This window comes from Camelus ferus, chromosome 15, assembly GCF_009834535.1.
Source record: "Camelus ferus isolate YT-003-E chromosome 15, BCGSAC_Cfer_1.0, whole genome shotgun sequence".
Lineage (NCBI taxonomy): Eukaryota > Metazoa > Chordata > Mammalia > Artiodactyla > Camelidae > Camelus > Camelus ferus.
In genome coordinates, this window is record NC_045710.1 from 55,311,844 (window position 1) to 55,327,628 (window position 15,785).

At 40.8% G+C, this 15,785-nt stretch overlaps 1 protein-coding gene across 1 annotated transcript in view; it reads right to left on the reverse strand.

Annotated features, from left to right (window-relative positions):
* Positions 1–408: 408 nt before the first annotated feature.
* Positions 409–15,785, reverse strand: part of TACR1 (tachykinin receptor 1) — a 164,655-nt gene continuing 149,278 nt past the window's right edge. Inside the window, exons 3-5 of the mRNA XM_006172878.3 lie at positions 13,789–13,939; positions 5,207–5,403; positions 409–3,625 (exon numbers count right to left, since the gene is read on the reverse strand). Coding sequence (XP_006172940.1) covers positions 3,334–3,625; positions 5,207–5,403; positions 13,789–13,939 — 640 coding nt within the window. The 3' untranslated portion in view covers positions 409–3,333. The remainder of the gene's footprint in view (positions 3,626–5,206; positions 5,404–13,788; positions 13,940–15,785) is intronic.

A 15,785-nucleotide genomic window follows, 5' to 3' on the forward strand; every position in this document is an offset into this window, starting at 1 on the left:
CTCCTCCTGCTCAATCTTCCCCTCTTCCCCTCCCCCTTTCTTCCCAGGTGTCAGATCTGCACAGGGGTCTCAAGGCCCCCTCTGCCTACCTTCTTTACCCTTTATCTTTCCCAAGTGTTCCCCCAATAGGTCTCTTGCTGTCTGCTTCTGAGAGGATTCTGAACGGAGACAGCTCTACTCATAGGTAACATTGTTGGCCACTTCACACAATCCCATTTTACTTTCACAGATCCCCAGCTGAAAACAGCCCCCACATCTTGCCAACCCACTTTGTCACAGGGTTAGGAGTTTGCTGGGTGTTGGGTTCCATTCTTCTGCCCATGCAGTTTTTTAGGGTTCGTAGTACCACTCTCATTCAGCCTCTTGTAGGGTGCTTAGATTCCCTGGAGATGAGACAGAGGCATCAAGTGGTCAAAAACATACTTTATTTCTGTAGGAAGATTCTTTCCAGGATCCCAGGACGGAAAACACAGAAACTTCAGGGACTACTCCTCTCTATTTACATGATTCTTCTTGAAATCCAGGTCAACAACGTCAGCTCCCAAGCCCTCTTTTCCCAGGGTTCCATTCAGTTCTTCCAAGAGAAAGGGCATTCCGGACTGTCTTAGCATTCCAGTGGGAGGTGAGGAGGACGAGGACCCCGTCCCGCAGTTCCTCCCACATAGGTCTCCCTCCCCACCCCTCAGTTACTACAGCCCTACTGGGAGTCCATGACGTACCTCCGCTTCCCTCTGAGAAAGAATGAGGAGGGATTGGCACAATATAAATAGCACATTGTCAGCAACTAAATCCCACATTTTATAAATAACATAACAAAGATGGCCCCATGATGTCTTACATTTGACTACTACTGATTAGTACATCAAGGAAAAACACTTAGGAGATAAATACCGAGTGACACATTTCTGTAAGAATGAGACCCATGCACAGTGCACATCTTGGTGTTTCTCAGCCACGGGAGGTCACAACGATTTTTTAAGTTAAGTGGTGGTTGGAGAGTGGGTCAGAGGAAGGCTTGCTGGGCTCTCTCAAAGGAAACGTTCCACCAGATTTGAAACCGACCCACTCGGTCTTATTATGTCAGTGATGATGCTGTCTAACCACGTCCCTTCAGGTCCTCTGGACTGACTGGTGGCTCCCTTTGGAATTATCTCAGAGAGCTCTTGTTGCAAAAGCCTATCTTAAGGTATTTGCCTTTGGCCCGATTACCTCTGTTGAATGTAAGTCTTTAGAATCCTATGGAGAATCTGCTTCCCAGCTGCCTCCATGCCTGTTGGGTAGCCTAGACCCACTAAGACTGGGGGGTTAGCAATGGCTTATCTGGCAGGCTCCTCAAGAACAGAAGAAGCCATGTGTCCCCAGCTCAAGGTCAGGTCTAGAGCAAGTGCTTAATAATCCTTGCTGAATTCAACTCTAACCTCTTCCATGGAGAGGATGTCCCCTATTCCTTAACACTTTTTTCTTGGGTACCTCTCATAATCATGCTGGTTCTTAAATCCCTCTGAAGTGAATAATCCATACATGGTATGATTCTTTATCAGAAGTATGACTAACACTTTGGGCACTGACTTTTGTTGCCCCAAAATTATGTGTTCTAATCACATATTTACATTGAGATGGCTTTACTTCATTTAATCCTTCTCATGCTGCTTTGGAGAATATGGTTGTCAAGTCTTTCTGGCTTAGACTGTTGCTATACAAATTCCTCCCGGTTTGCCAATGCCCTGTAGGGTTAGAGCCAGCATGGCTGGTAAAGGCTGTGAAGTCTATTCTCAGCATTGTTCCCTCAAAATGATGGATGCAGAACATATGCCTACATTCTTCAAATAATGAGGAAGGCATTCATGGTAGTTACATGAAGTTTCTGCTTTCAGCCACAAATGGACAAAGTGCAGATCTGGAAGACAAAAAGAAACTGCATGCCTACCTGCTGGAAAACCCCAAACTGTGTTAGGACATGAAGCTTTAAGTTCAGGACTCTTGGTCAACTGACTGTTCCATAGGGTTGATCAATCATCCCACCTCTTATAGACAGGAAACCAGCAAAGCCAGGGAGCAGGAAGGGGAGATTCAGAGAGTCTAAAGGGAAGATGCAAGGTGGCCTCTTCCCACAATTGTTGTTGCAGGGTGCAGCCTCCTCAGTCATTCGGCATCTGAGTGTATTGTATGCCTTGTGTTAGTATAAAGCTAAAACTCGATTAGTGCCCCTGCCCTAAGACACCCCAAAGGTCAGAGCAGAGGGCCCACATTTGTCTTCCCTGATGGCATTCTCCATCTCTGAGTCTCAGCCTGCTAAAGCCTGATGAGGAGATGCAGGCTTTGACATGAAGTCCTCTGCTCTGTCATAGACCAAAATCTTCCAGGAGAAGGAAAGTACTCATGGTTTTAGGATAAATCAGAGAATGTCATGTGTGGATATTGACACATGGTCTTGGCAGTCGCCACATCTCTAGTCGCCGGATGTTAAATCGGTAAACTTGCTCCTATTCTTTCTGTGACTACCAGTTTTTGGTGAAATACACAAAAAACTCATAAAATCATTGAGCCACTGAATGCTGAAATTCCAAGGAACACCTTGATAGTAGAATTCAGCCTCACAGTTTTACAGATAAGGAAAGAGGATCAGATAGGTAAGTACGGCACAGCTCTCACTCTGGCTCCATAACAGACGTTAGCTAGAATCAGTAGACATATTCTAGCTGCACTGATTGCCCAGGACACTCGCTGGGGACATAGTACAGATGACCTTGAGGCTCTCAGTCCCATGATGCACTGACATTTTGAGATGTCAGGAAGGGGCAGAAGTATGCCTTCTTTTCATGGGTGCTTAGAAGACAGGGTTCAATCTTTCATTCATATCTTATGTGGTTCCTCCTTTTGTTCACTTTATCAAGCAGAGTCTGAGCCAGTGTGAGCCACCAGCTAAAAGAAGATAATCTAAGCAAGACTGAGAACAAATTTATTGATGTAGGACAGGGCTCCAGGCAAACAGATCCCTTGGATCTGTTGCTTCACTGCAAGATGCACCTTGAAATGAGCACCCACATGCAATTCAAGTTAATTCTAGGATCATGAAATGGACTGTAGAGAAAATCAAGTCTAACCTTCCCATGTTACAGGCTCAGAGAAGTTTGATGATTTGTTTCAGGTCACACGGCTTCTGGGTGGCAAAGACATGGAAGAATCCAGGCTTTTGACTCCAGGATGGAATGTTTTCCCTAAACTATTCTGACCCTTTCACAGGCCCCAAGGATGTTTCCTATGGTTTCTATATTGAGGATTTATTCATGCATGACAAAGACGTGGTGGTCAAGCTACTGACGGCCCTGTGATCTAGGAGAGCGTGTTGGAGTAGAAGCTGAAGCTCTCTGTCATGGTCTTGGAGTTGCTGCGAGAGGAGCCATTGGAGGTCTGGTCCAGGGATGAGGGCATGGCCTTGGGGCCTTCCTCCAGCTCTTCCTCGTGGGCCCCCACCACAGTGGAGACAGTGGTCTCCAGGCGGCTGACTTTGTACACGCTGCCCTGGGTCTGGAGGTACCGAGTGGATTTCATTTCAAGCCCCTCATAATCACCAGCACTGATAAAAGGGCAGCATCGGAAGGCTTGCTTGAAGCCCTGACGGAACCTGGGGAGAGAGAGAGGATGGAGAGGTAACCCTTGGGGATGGCCCACTTTTGGAGGGCTTTCCCATCACTGCAGTAACTCTGTAATACATGGTCATAGCCAAACATGACTCTGTGTGATTATTTTTTAAATTAATTGACAGCTGGAGATGCCAAGGGCAACAAGATTTAAAGGTCAGTCATCAAAGTCAACTCCAGGACTAGAGCCCAGGATCACATGAAATGCATGTCCATACTGAGGGCAGTGGTTGAAATATGCTGCCTTCACTGGTATGGGATCAGCCGATTTTGGGCCAATTCAACATCAGTAAAAACATTCACCAAGTGTTCAGTATGCACACAACACTGTGTCAAGACTCAGTCCTTTTCTTCAAGTGGCCCACTGACTTTCTGCCCATCATGTTCCTTCAGTGCACCTCACTTTCCTTGTTTTTTTAAACAGAGAGATTTAGCCTTTACTTAAAGGCGTGCTGGGAGATTTAACCCAGAAATGTTTAGGTAGGTTGTGAGGTTCTTAGAAGAAAGACGCATCTGTGAGTGAGACTAACAAAGACCATTTGGACAAGTCCCAGAGAATATCAGTCCCCAGATTTACAGCGCCTGAGTGCCTCATTCACAGAAGGCACTTTATAGGCTGATGACTGCTGGCTATAAATGTGACAAGCATTTTGTCCCTCTCCCTGCCTTCTGCCTCCTTTTCACACACAGGCTGGAGTGGTGCTATGTAGGACAGAGCTGCCACCGTGGAATCTCAGCTCCCTCTTGGGGACTCCGCACACTGCAGTGAATTACCTACTGCTGACCACTATTCCTCATGGCTTCTCCCTTTTCTTACTTGTCTGAGGTTGGCTTCCACTTTGGGGAAGGCTTTCCTGACCCCTGTGGCCAAGTAAAGGCAGAATCAAACCTTCTGAGGCCCTGACTTCCTTTTGCTTATCTTGTCCTGCTGGACATGATGGAATAAACTGGACAAAGGTGCCCAGATTACATGATGGGATGGGACGAGGACAGTGAGAGACCAGAGAAAGGAAAAGATGCCCTGTGGTGGATAATATTTTAATGGCATCAAACTTGCTCTCTCTCTCTCTTTCTCTCTTGTGCTATTTCTCTCTTTCTGTCTCTCTCTGACTCTATCTCTCTCTGACTTTCTGTCTCTCCCTGTCTGCTTGCGCAGCCTTCTGTGCATGGAATCCATAGAGCAGACTGAGAAAATTCATGAACTTGACCCAGCCTGCAACCTGCTTTATATGCATCAATCACAGAGGTTTTTTTATTCGCCTCTGCCTCCTACCTTCCATCATTGACTTAGTAACCAGTGTTTAAAAGCCAGAGGATTTCACACAAAAATACAGATTTTGCTTCCTTTGGAAAAGAAAAAAAGTCTCCTTGGGGCTCATGCTCCTGCATGGTGATAATCAGCAGGGATTGAACAGGTGATGATTAGTTTAGTTTTCTGCAGTCCCCACTATTCTCTCTTGTCTCACAGCCAGCTTTGCTCATTTAGTTTACCTGCTTGGGGTGGGGGTGATACAAACAAATGGTCTTCTCTTCCTTGGAGAGAGAACTGGGGATGGGATTCTTACCTGTCATTGAGGCAGCAGTAGATGATGGGGTTGTACATGGTAGAGCTCATGGCCAGCCACATGATGGCCAGGTAGACTTGCTGAATAAACTTCTCCAGGTAGAGATCAGGTTTGATGTAGGGCAGGAGGAAGAAGACGTGGAAGGGCAGCCAGCAGATGGCAAAAGTGCATACAACGACTATCATCATCTTAACCACCTGGCAAGAGAGTGAGACAGGTGAGACCACTAGCACACCCTCCTTTTCTCATGGTTACTTACTCTCTTTCTCTGCCTCCTTACTGTGCACGTGTCATATAGAGTGGAAAGTATTTATAATAACACATTTCAACATGGAGGAAGGGCCATTTATATGCCATACCAAAGGAATTCGGTTATGTCAGTGGTTCTCAAAGGGTGGCCCCAGGACCAGCAACATAACCATCACTTGAGAACTTGTCAGAAGGGCAAATTCTTGGACCCCATCCCAGACTTCATGTTTGAGAACCACCATATTATATCATCCTTCTGGGCAATAACTGGAGAAGCCAAGGGAGACCAGACTGATGAATGAAGAGGAATGGGTGTTCAGGAGGAAAAGGCCCAGGAAGGGGGAGAACATAGCAGAAGGAAAGAAGCAATGAGCCAGAGCAGGCTGCTAAGCTTGAAGATTCAAGGGGAGGGAAGAGAAGGGATGGGATTTGGACAGCAGCAGCAAGGGGGGTCAAATGTTTGAAGGGAATAATCATTAAAAGTTTTTATGAGTAATAGGTGATGTAACCCATTCCTTTTTATCCCCAAGAAATCTTCAGAGAAAAACTGCCTAGAAGAGGTCTGGCCAAGATAGCAGAGTAGGAAGACTCTGAGCTCACCTCCTCCCGTGAGCACACCAAAATTACAGCTATTCACAGAATGACTATCTATGAGAATGACCTAAAGATTAGCAGAAAGACTTTCCACAACTAAAGAAATAAAGAAGGAACCATAATGAGATGGGTGGGAGGGGCAGAGATGCAGTAATATTGAAGACCCACAGCCCTGGGGAGGTGACCCACAAATGGAAGGATAATCACAATTACAGAGGTCCTTTCCAAGGAGCAAGAGGTCTGAGCCCCACATTGGGTTCCTCAGCTAGGAGGTCCTGCACTAGGAAGATAAAACTTAAGACTTTCTGGCTTTGAAGTCCAGCAGGGTTTGCATACAGGAAAGCCAGAGGGCTGTAGGAAACAGAGATTCTGTTCTTAAAAGAGTGCATAAAAAAGTATCACATGCTCTAAGTCCCAGCACAGAGGCAATGATTGAAAGAAGCCTAGATAAGACCCACTGCTGACCTTGAAGAAACTCCCAGAGAGGCAGGAGGGAACTGGGACCACCCCTGGGGACATAGACACTGGTGGCAGCCATTTTGGGGAGCTCATTCTACCATGAGGACACTGGTTTTGGCAAATGCCAGTTTAGAGTCCTTCTTCTAGCCTATTAGCTCTGGGAGTTTACCCACCCAGCAGCTGGCTGGCACCAGCTCGAGGCCCCCCATGGACCCATAGTCAGCTGCCCCAGGACCTGGACCTGTGCATCAGTGGGTTGGCACCAGCCTCAGGGCCCTTGTACCTTGCAACTATATAGGCAGGGACTCAACTCCACCAATCAGTGGGCCAGCAGCAACCAAACAAGGCAGGGCTTGGGAGTGAACTGGGCTGGAACTAACCTCATCTACCACAGTAGTCAGCCCCACCACAACAGAAGGGCCCACACAGCACACATAGGAGGCACCCCTAGAGTATATAGCTCTGCTGGTTAGAGGAGACTGTGCTGCTGAGCCCTATAGGGCAACTCCAACATAGGCCACTTTTCCAAGATCAGCACATGTAAACAACTTACCTAATGCATATAAATAAGTAGAGAGAAATAAGCATACACAATGTGAGGAGACAGAGGAATGTGTTCTAAACAGGGAACAAGACAAAAACCTCAGAAAAAGAACTAAATGAGGTGGAGGTAAACAGTCTAGTCGAAACAGAGTTCAAGAGCTTAAAGGTGGTCAATGAACTCAAGAGAAGAATGGATGAACATAATGAGAATTTAAACAAAGAGTTAGAAAATATAAAGAAGGACCAAACAGAGCTGAAGAATACAATAACTGAAATAAAAAAAATACACTAGAAGGAAACAACAATAGATTAGATGATGCAGAGGAATGGATGAGCAAACTGGAAGACATCAAAGCTAAAGAAAAAAGAAAAAAGAAAAAAAAATAACAAAAAATGAGGATAGCTTAAGAGACCTCTGGGACAACCAACCAAAAATGTATTAATATTTGCATTGTAGGGACATTGCATTGTCCCAGAGAGAGAAGAGAGGGGAAAGGGCAAATAACTTATCTGCAGGGATGATAGCAGAAATGTTTCCTAACCTGAGAAAGGAAAGAGACATCCAGATCCAAGAAGTACAGAGTCCCAATCAAGATGAACCCAAAGTAGTTCATATCAAGACACATTATACTAAAATGGCATATATTAAAAATCAGAGAGAATATTAAGAGCAGCAGGAGAAAAGCAAATAGTTACATACACAGGAACTCCTATAAGACTGTCAGCTGACTTTTCAGCAGTAACTTTGCAGGCCAGAAAGGAGTGACACCATACATTCAAAGTGATGAAAGAATAAAACAGACAGCCAAGAATACTCTATTTGGCAAGGCTATCATTCAGATTTGAAGGTGAGATAAAAATTTTAAGACAAGCAACAGCTAAAAGAATTCAACACCACTAAAATGGCCTAACAGAATGTTAAAGGAACTTCTCTAAGTGGAAGAGAAAAGACCACAACCAGAAATATGGAAAACATGAGAGAAAAGAATCTCATCAGTTAAGGCAAGCATACAATAAAAGTAGCAGGTCAACCACTTATAAAGCTAGTAGGGAGCTTAAAAGACAAAAGTAGAAAAATCATCTATATCCACAATAATAGTTAAGGGATATACAAAATGAAAAGATATAAAATATGATGTCAAAAACATTAAAAATGATGGGAGAATAAAAGTGAAGGACAGTTAGAATACGTTCAGACTTAAATGGTCACCATCTTAAAATAATCACATATGTATGTATATATAGGTTGCTATATATAAATCTCATGGTAACTATGAACTGAAAATCTATATTCGATATACATGAAAAAAGAGAAAGGAATCCAAATATAACTTTAAAGGCAAACATTAACTCACAAGGGAAGAGAGCAAAAACGGAAGAAAGGAACAACAACAAAAAAAAAAACTATAAAAACAACTAGAAAACATTAAAAATGGCAATAAGTACATACCTATCAATAATAACTTTGAATTTTAATAGACTAAGTGCTTCAATAAATAGACATAGAGTGGAAGAATGGATACAAAAATAAGACCCATATATACGGTGGCTACAAGAGACTTACTTCAGATTTAAAGATACACAGACTGAAAGCAAAGTGAAGGAAAAACTTATTCCATGAAAATGGAAATGAAGCTAAAGCTGGGGTAGCAATACTTATACCAGACAAGATAGACTTTAAACAAGACTATGACAAGAGACAAAGAAGGACATTACATAAAGATCAAGGACTCAATCAAAGAAGAAGTGATAACATTTGTAATTTATAGGTACCCAATATAGGAGCACTTAAATATCTATAGCAAATATTAACAAACATAAAGGGAGAAATCGACAGTAACACAATAATAGGAAACTTAAACAACTAAATTAAATCAATGGGAAAATCATCCAGGCAGAAAATTAGTAAGTGAAATTGACCTTAAGAGATACATTAGACATATTTATAAATTGAGAGAGGGAGAGACAGACAGACAGAGAGAGAGAGAGAGAGAGAGGGAGAACATTCTATTTAAAAGAAGCAGAATACGCATTCTTTTCAAGTACACATGGAACACTCTCCAGGATAGATCACATGCTAGGCCACGAAACAAGCCTCAGTAAAGTTAAAAAGACTGAAATTATATTAAGCATCTTTGCCAACCACTATGCTATGAGACTGGAAATCAATTACAAGGGAAAAAAAACTGCAAAAAACACAAACACATGGAGGTCAAACAATATGCTACTAAACAACCAATGGATCACTGAAGAAATTAAAGAGAAAAATTTTAAAAACCCTGGAAACAAATTAGAATGAAAACACAATGATCCAAAATCTATGGGATGCTGCAAAAGCAGTTCTAACAAGGATGTTTAGATTTATACAAACCTGCCTCAGGAAACTAGAAAAATCTCAAACAACCTAACCTTATACCTAAAGGAACTAGAGGAAGAAGAACAAACAAAACCCAAAGTTAGTAGAAGGAAAGTAATCATAAAGATCAGAGCAGAAATAAATGAAGTAGAGACTAAAAAAATTTAAAAGATGAAAGAAACTAAGATCTGGTTTTTAAAAAAGATAACCAAAATTAATAAATCTTTAGCCAGACTCATCAAGACAAAAAAAGAGAGCGAGCTCTAATAAGTAAAATCAGAAATGAAAGAAAATTTACATTCAATGTCAACAGAAATACAAAGGATCATAAGAGATTACTAAATACAATTAAATGCCAAGAAAATGGACAACCTAGAAGAAATAGATTAATACCTGGAAAAGTACAATCTCCCATGACTGAATTGTGAAGAAGTGCAAAATGCAAACAGACTAATTATCAGTAATAAAATTGAGTCAGTTATAAAAAACAAAACAAAACAAAACAAAAACTCCCAACAAACAAAAGTCCTGGACCAGACATCTTCATAGGTAAATTCTACAAAACATTTAAAGAAGAGTAGTTAACACCTATCCTTCTCAAACTATTCCAAAAAATTAGAAGAGGAAGGAACACTTCTGAACTCATTCTATGAAGCCAGTATCACTCTGATACCAAAATCAAAGACACCACAAAAAAGAAAATTAGAGGCCAATATAACTGATGAACATAGATGCAAAAACCCTCAATGAAACATTAGCAAACCAAATTCAACAATATATTAAAAGGATCAGACACCATGCCTGAGTGGAATTTATGCCTAGGATGCAGGGGTGGTTCAATATCAGTAAATCAGTCAATATCATGTTAACAAATTGAAGAATAAAAATCATATGATCAACTTCATAGATGCAGAAAAAAAAACTTTTGACAAAATTCAATACCCATTTTATGATAAGAACACTCACCAAAGTGGGTATAGAGGGAACATACTTCAACATATAAAGGCCATATATGACAAGCCCACAGCTAACATCATAACTCAATGGTGAAAAGCTGAAAACGTTTCTTCTAAGATCAGGAACAAGAAAAGGTTGCCATTCTCTCCCTTTTATTCAACATATTATTGGAAGGGCTAGCCAAAGCAATCAGACAAGAAAAATAAATAAAAGGCATATAAATTAGAAAGGAAGAAGTAAAACTGTCCTGTTTGCAAATGACATGATATTATACATAGAATATCCTGAAGACACCACCAAAAAATTAGAACCAATAAATGAGTTCAGTAAAGTGGCAAGATACAAAATTAATATACAGAAATCAGTTACATTTCTATGTACTAACAATGAACTATCATAAGGAGAAATTAAGAAAACAATCCCATTTACAATTGGATCCAAAAGGATAAAATACCTAAAAATGAACCTAACCAAGAAGGTAAAAGACTTGTAACTATAAGGGAAACTATAAGACATTGATAAAATAAATTGGAGAGGACACAAACACAAACAAGATACAGCAAGCTCATGGATTGGAAGCATTGACATTGTTAAAATGACTACACTGCCCAAGGCAATCTATAGATTCAACGCAGTCTATCAAAATACCAAAGGCAATTGCACAGAACTAGAACAAATAATCCTAAAATTTGTATGGAAACACAAAAGACCATAACAACCTTGAGAAAGAAGAACAAAGCTGGAGGTATTAAGCTATCTGATTTCCTGATTTCAAAAACCATAGTAAAAACTACAGTAATCAAAACAGCATGGTACTGGCACATAAGAGACATAGAACTCAATAAAACAGAATAGAGATCCCAGAAACAAATCCACACACATATGGCCAATTAATCTTTCACAAAGGAGTCAAGAATATACAACAGGGAAAAGACAGCCTCTTCAACAAATGATGTTGAGAAAAGTTGACTGATACATGCAAAACAATCTAACTGGATTACATTCTCACATCATATATAAAAATAAACTCAAACTGGATTAAAAACTTAAATGGGAGACCTGAAACCATAAAACTTCTAGAAGAAAACATAGAAAGCACTCTTTTTGACTTTGGTCTTAGTAATTTTTTTGGATATGTCTCTTCAGGCAAGGGAAACAAAAGTAGAAATAAACAAATGGAACTATATCAAAGTGAAAAGCTTTTGCACAGTGAAGGAAACCATAAACAAAACAAAAAGACAGTCTACTAAATGGGAGAAGATATTTGCAAACAATATATTTAATAGGGGATTAATATCCAAAATATACAAAGAATTCATAAAACTCAACATCAAAAAAAAAAAAAACTGCATTAAAAAATGGACAGCCATCTGCATAGATGTTTTTCCAAAGAAGACATTCAGATGGCCAAAAGGCACAGGTAAAGATGCTCAGCATCACTAACAAGGAACTACAAATCAAAACTAAAATAAGATATCACCTCACACCTGTCAGAATGGCAATATCACCAAGACAACAAATAACAAGAGTTGGTGAGGACGTGGAAAAAGTGAACCCTTGTAAACTTGCTGGGAACGTAAATTGGTGCAGTCACTCTGGAAAACAGTATGGAGATTCCTCAACAAACTGAAAATAGAACTACCATATGATCCAGCAATTTCACTCCTCAGTATTTATCCAAAGAAAATGAAAACCTAATTTGAAAAGATACATGCACCCTATTGTTTATAGCAGCATTATTTACATTAGCCAAGATATGGAAGCAACCTAAGTGTCCGTTGATAGAGGAATGGATAAAGTAGATGTGTTATACATATAAAATGGAATATTATCCAGCTGTAAAATATGATATCTTGTCATTTGGGACAACATGGATGTATCTGGAGGGTATTATCCAAGAGAAAGTCAAATACCACATGATCTCACTTATATGTGGAATCTGAAAGACAAAACAAACAAGGAAACAAACAAAACACAAGCAGACTTAGGGATACAGAGAACAAAAGGGTGGTTGCCAGAAAGGAGGGGGATGGGTGGGTGAATGAAATAGGTGAAGGAGATTAAGAGGTACAAACTGCCAGTTATACAATAAATAAGTCATGGGGATGTATTGAACAGTATAAGGAATATGGTCAGTAATACTTTGATAACTTTGTATGGGGATAGATGGCTACTAGACTTCTTACGGTGATCATTTCATAGTGTATGTAAATATCAAATTATTATGTAATATACCTGAAACTAACATAATATTGTAAGTCAACTGTATTTCAATAAAAAATGAAAACTATCTAGCATCTACACAATGAAATAGTATGCAAATAAATACCAAAAGAGAAAAAGAATGACAAAGCTCTTTCTATGTTGATTTTTTAAGAGGTTATGATACTGTTAAATCTAAAAATGAGGGGAAGAACAGTGTGTATTTACTATTTGTGTAAAAAAGAAAAAAAATCTATTTGGCTTATAAATTCATTACATATCTGGAAGGATGAATAACAAACAGTAATGGTTACCATTGTGTGTGTGTGTGTGTGTGTGGTGAGTGTGTGTGTGTGAATGTACATGCACATTTGGGAACTGGGTAGTTGGAGGAACTAGAAAGGAGGGCGACTTTTCATGGAAAGATGGACTCAACATATTTTTTGACTTTTAATTTTCAAATAATTTAAGACTCCCAAGAAGTTGCAAAAATAGTACAGGGAGTTCCCAGGACCCATCACACAGCTTCTCCCAATCACAGCATCTTACAGAATGATGCCACGTGATCAAAATCAGGAAACTGGTGATAGTCCAGTGTTATTAACTAAGCCGCAGACTATTTGGATTTTGCCAGTTTTTACGTGCAACTTTTTGGTGAATAGTTCTATGAAATTTTATCATATGCAGAGATAAGGGGGGGGGGAGCACCACAATCAGGACACAGAACTGCTCCATCATCACAAAGAAACTCACTCATGCTATCCCTTTATAGGCAGGTTCTTCCCCCACAGTCCTAACTCTGGCGACTCCTGGTCTGTTCTCCATCTCCATAATTTGCTTTCCTTTAGTATTTTCGTATGTTTGAACCAAGTGAATGTATTATTTTGTCAAACTGTAATAATAAAAGAGAACTAAATAACTCTTCAATGCTTTTGTCATTAGATATGTGTCTGTTTTTACTACTTGACAGTTTTCAATTAGTCTTAAGGCGAGAGCGAGATGGCTCATGACTGTACAGGCAGGCTTAGGTTACAAAGACCCTCAAGAAAGAGCTGTTCCCTGCCCTCCCCTCCCCTTGTCTCTCCTCCCTTCCTCCTGTTCTGGGGATTCAGGGATGTTTTGCACCTGCTGCCTCTGGGCCTCTTGAGGCTCTGGGGCTCATGTGCTCGCCCGCTTGCCACCTGTGCCGGAATGAGTCAAGTGCTGCCTGCCCTTTGCTCACCTTGCGCTTGGCAGAGACTTGCTCCTGGTAACGGTCCGAGGAGTCCCCAGGGATCTCGCTGGCCCACAGCGTGATTCCCACTACGGTGTATGCATAGCCTATTACCAGCAGGGGGAGGAAGTAGATCAGCACGGTCACACAGATGTGGTACCTGCAACAAGGTGGATGTGAGGGGTCAGTCCAAGAAATAACAAGGCTGGTCAAGCCTTGACAGCTACCTTTCTTAGTATTTGCCTTTACAAACTTGGATGATAAGGCTAGCAACCTGCATTGGATGGGTAGGCGATATATTGATGGATAAAGGAGAGAAAGGAAATCTCTTCAACTTATGTTCTTCTTGTGAACTTTTTCCATAATGCAGATTCCTGTTCAGAATGAAAGGAGAATAAACATTGACAAGAGGGAACTGAATCCTTATATATCTATGGCAGTATTTGTTGATGTTGATTAGTTCAGTATTGCTTACCTTTCCCTCCCCCCCCCCAAAAAAAAAACACCACACACAAACAAAAAGAAAATAACCCTTAGGCTGCATTAATGAAAGTATACTGTCTAGAATAAAGGAGGTGATTGTACCACTCAATTCATACATGTCAGATTTACACTTAGGTTCAGTTTTGGTGCAGGGACATAGACCAACTAGGACATTCAGATGAGAACCACCATGATGGCTGATGAAATGTTATCCATTCTATATAACAAATGGACTCACGGACATAATGACTAATTAATTATCTTGGAAAGAGAGATAAGACTATGCTAGAATTATGATCAGTGGGTGAGAACCATAGAGTTTAAGTTACTTCTAAACCTTGTCCTTCAATGTATATCTCCAGATGAAAACTGTCTGGGTCTCTGAGTTACCATTTGAAGGACAGATACCAAGTGATTTGAGTCTACCTGAAACATGAGCAAGAAATAAACCACTGTGGTGTCAAACCACTGAGATTTTGAGGTTTCTCACAACAGTGTAACTTATCCTATTCTGTCTAAGTTGAGGCTCAGTGTAAGTTGGACATTCAAATAAGTTGTTTGAATTTTGAGAAAGAATATTTTTCTCAGGGGGTCCTTGGCATGTCTGGCTTTGCAATACAGCTCTTTTCCCCTGATGGGAGTTTAATGCAGAGGCTTGGCATCCCTAATAATAATGATGATGAGAACAGCTAATATTTTGCGGGTTTACTCTAAGGCCCTGTGTTACTAATAACATTAATGACGCATTAGTAGCAGAACTGGAAGTTGGATTTTATTGACCGAAGATCAAAATGCCAAGCACTTTACTGGCATCATCTTCTTTAATCCTGAAAACAAATGATTAGATAGATACTATCATAATCCCATTTTGTAGATGAGAAAAGAGAAGTTTAGAATTTAATTAACTTTCCTAAATTCACAGCTGGTAGAATGAGGAGCTGAGATTACAATGCAGGACTATGGTCCCAGAGCCAGACTCTTGTCACTGGAGAAAAGTCACCCAGTGGTATTTTCTTCCACTGTTTATGCTTATTTTCTGCAATAAATTTTTCCCAAAAAGGAAAAAAAAAAGAACCAAACCACTTATTCACTTAATTCCTCCTTTATAGATACTGTTTGTTTTCAGTCACTTCTTTGCAAAGCCCCACAGTTTTACCACTTGTTCAGCTCCCTCTGAATATTAAAATTTGCAACTTGAAGAAACTTGGAGTTCCTAAGTGCTAGCCACGGGTTCAGCAAAGCCAGGTGCTGAGTGCATCTGTCCTGTGCAGACAGACTACCAGGCTTCCAAGGAGCATCTGGATGCCGCATTCCCTGGGAGCCTCTGTGCTCCCCATCAGCACAGCAGTGACTGCGTGCTGGTTTCCTGCCTGAGCTCAGGCCGTCTTCTGACTGCTGTGCAGACACTGGTTGAAATCAAAGCATTTGGAGACTGTGGTAGCAGGGAGACCCTGGGAACCCCCAGGCCGCGCCTACTTCTTCTGTCTGTAAGAACAGCAGACTAATACTTGGTGATAAAAACA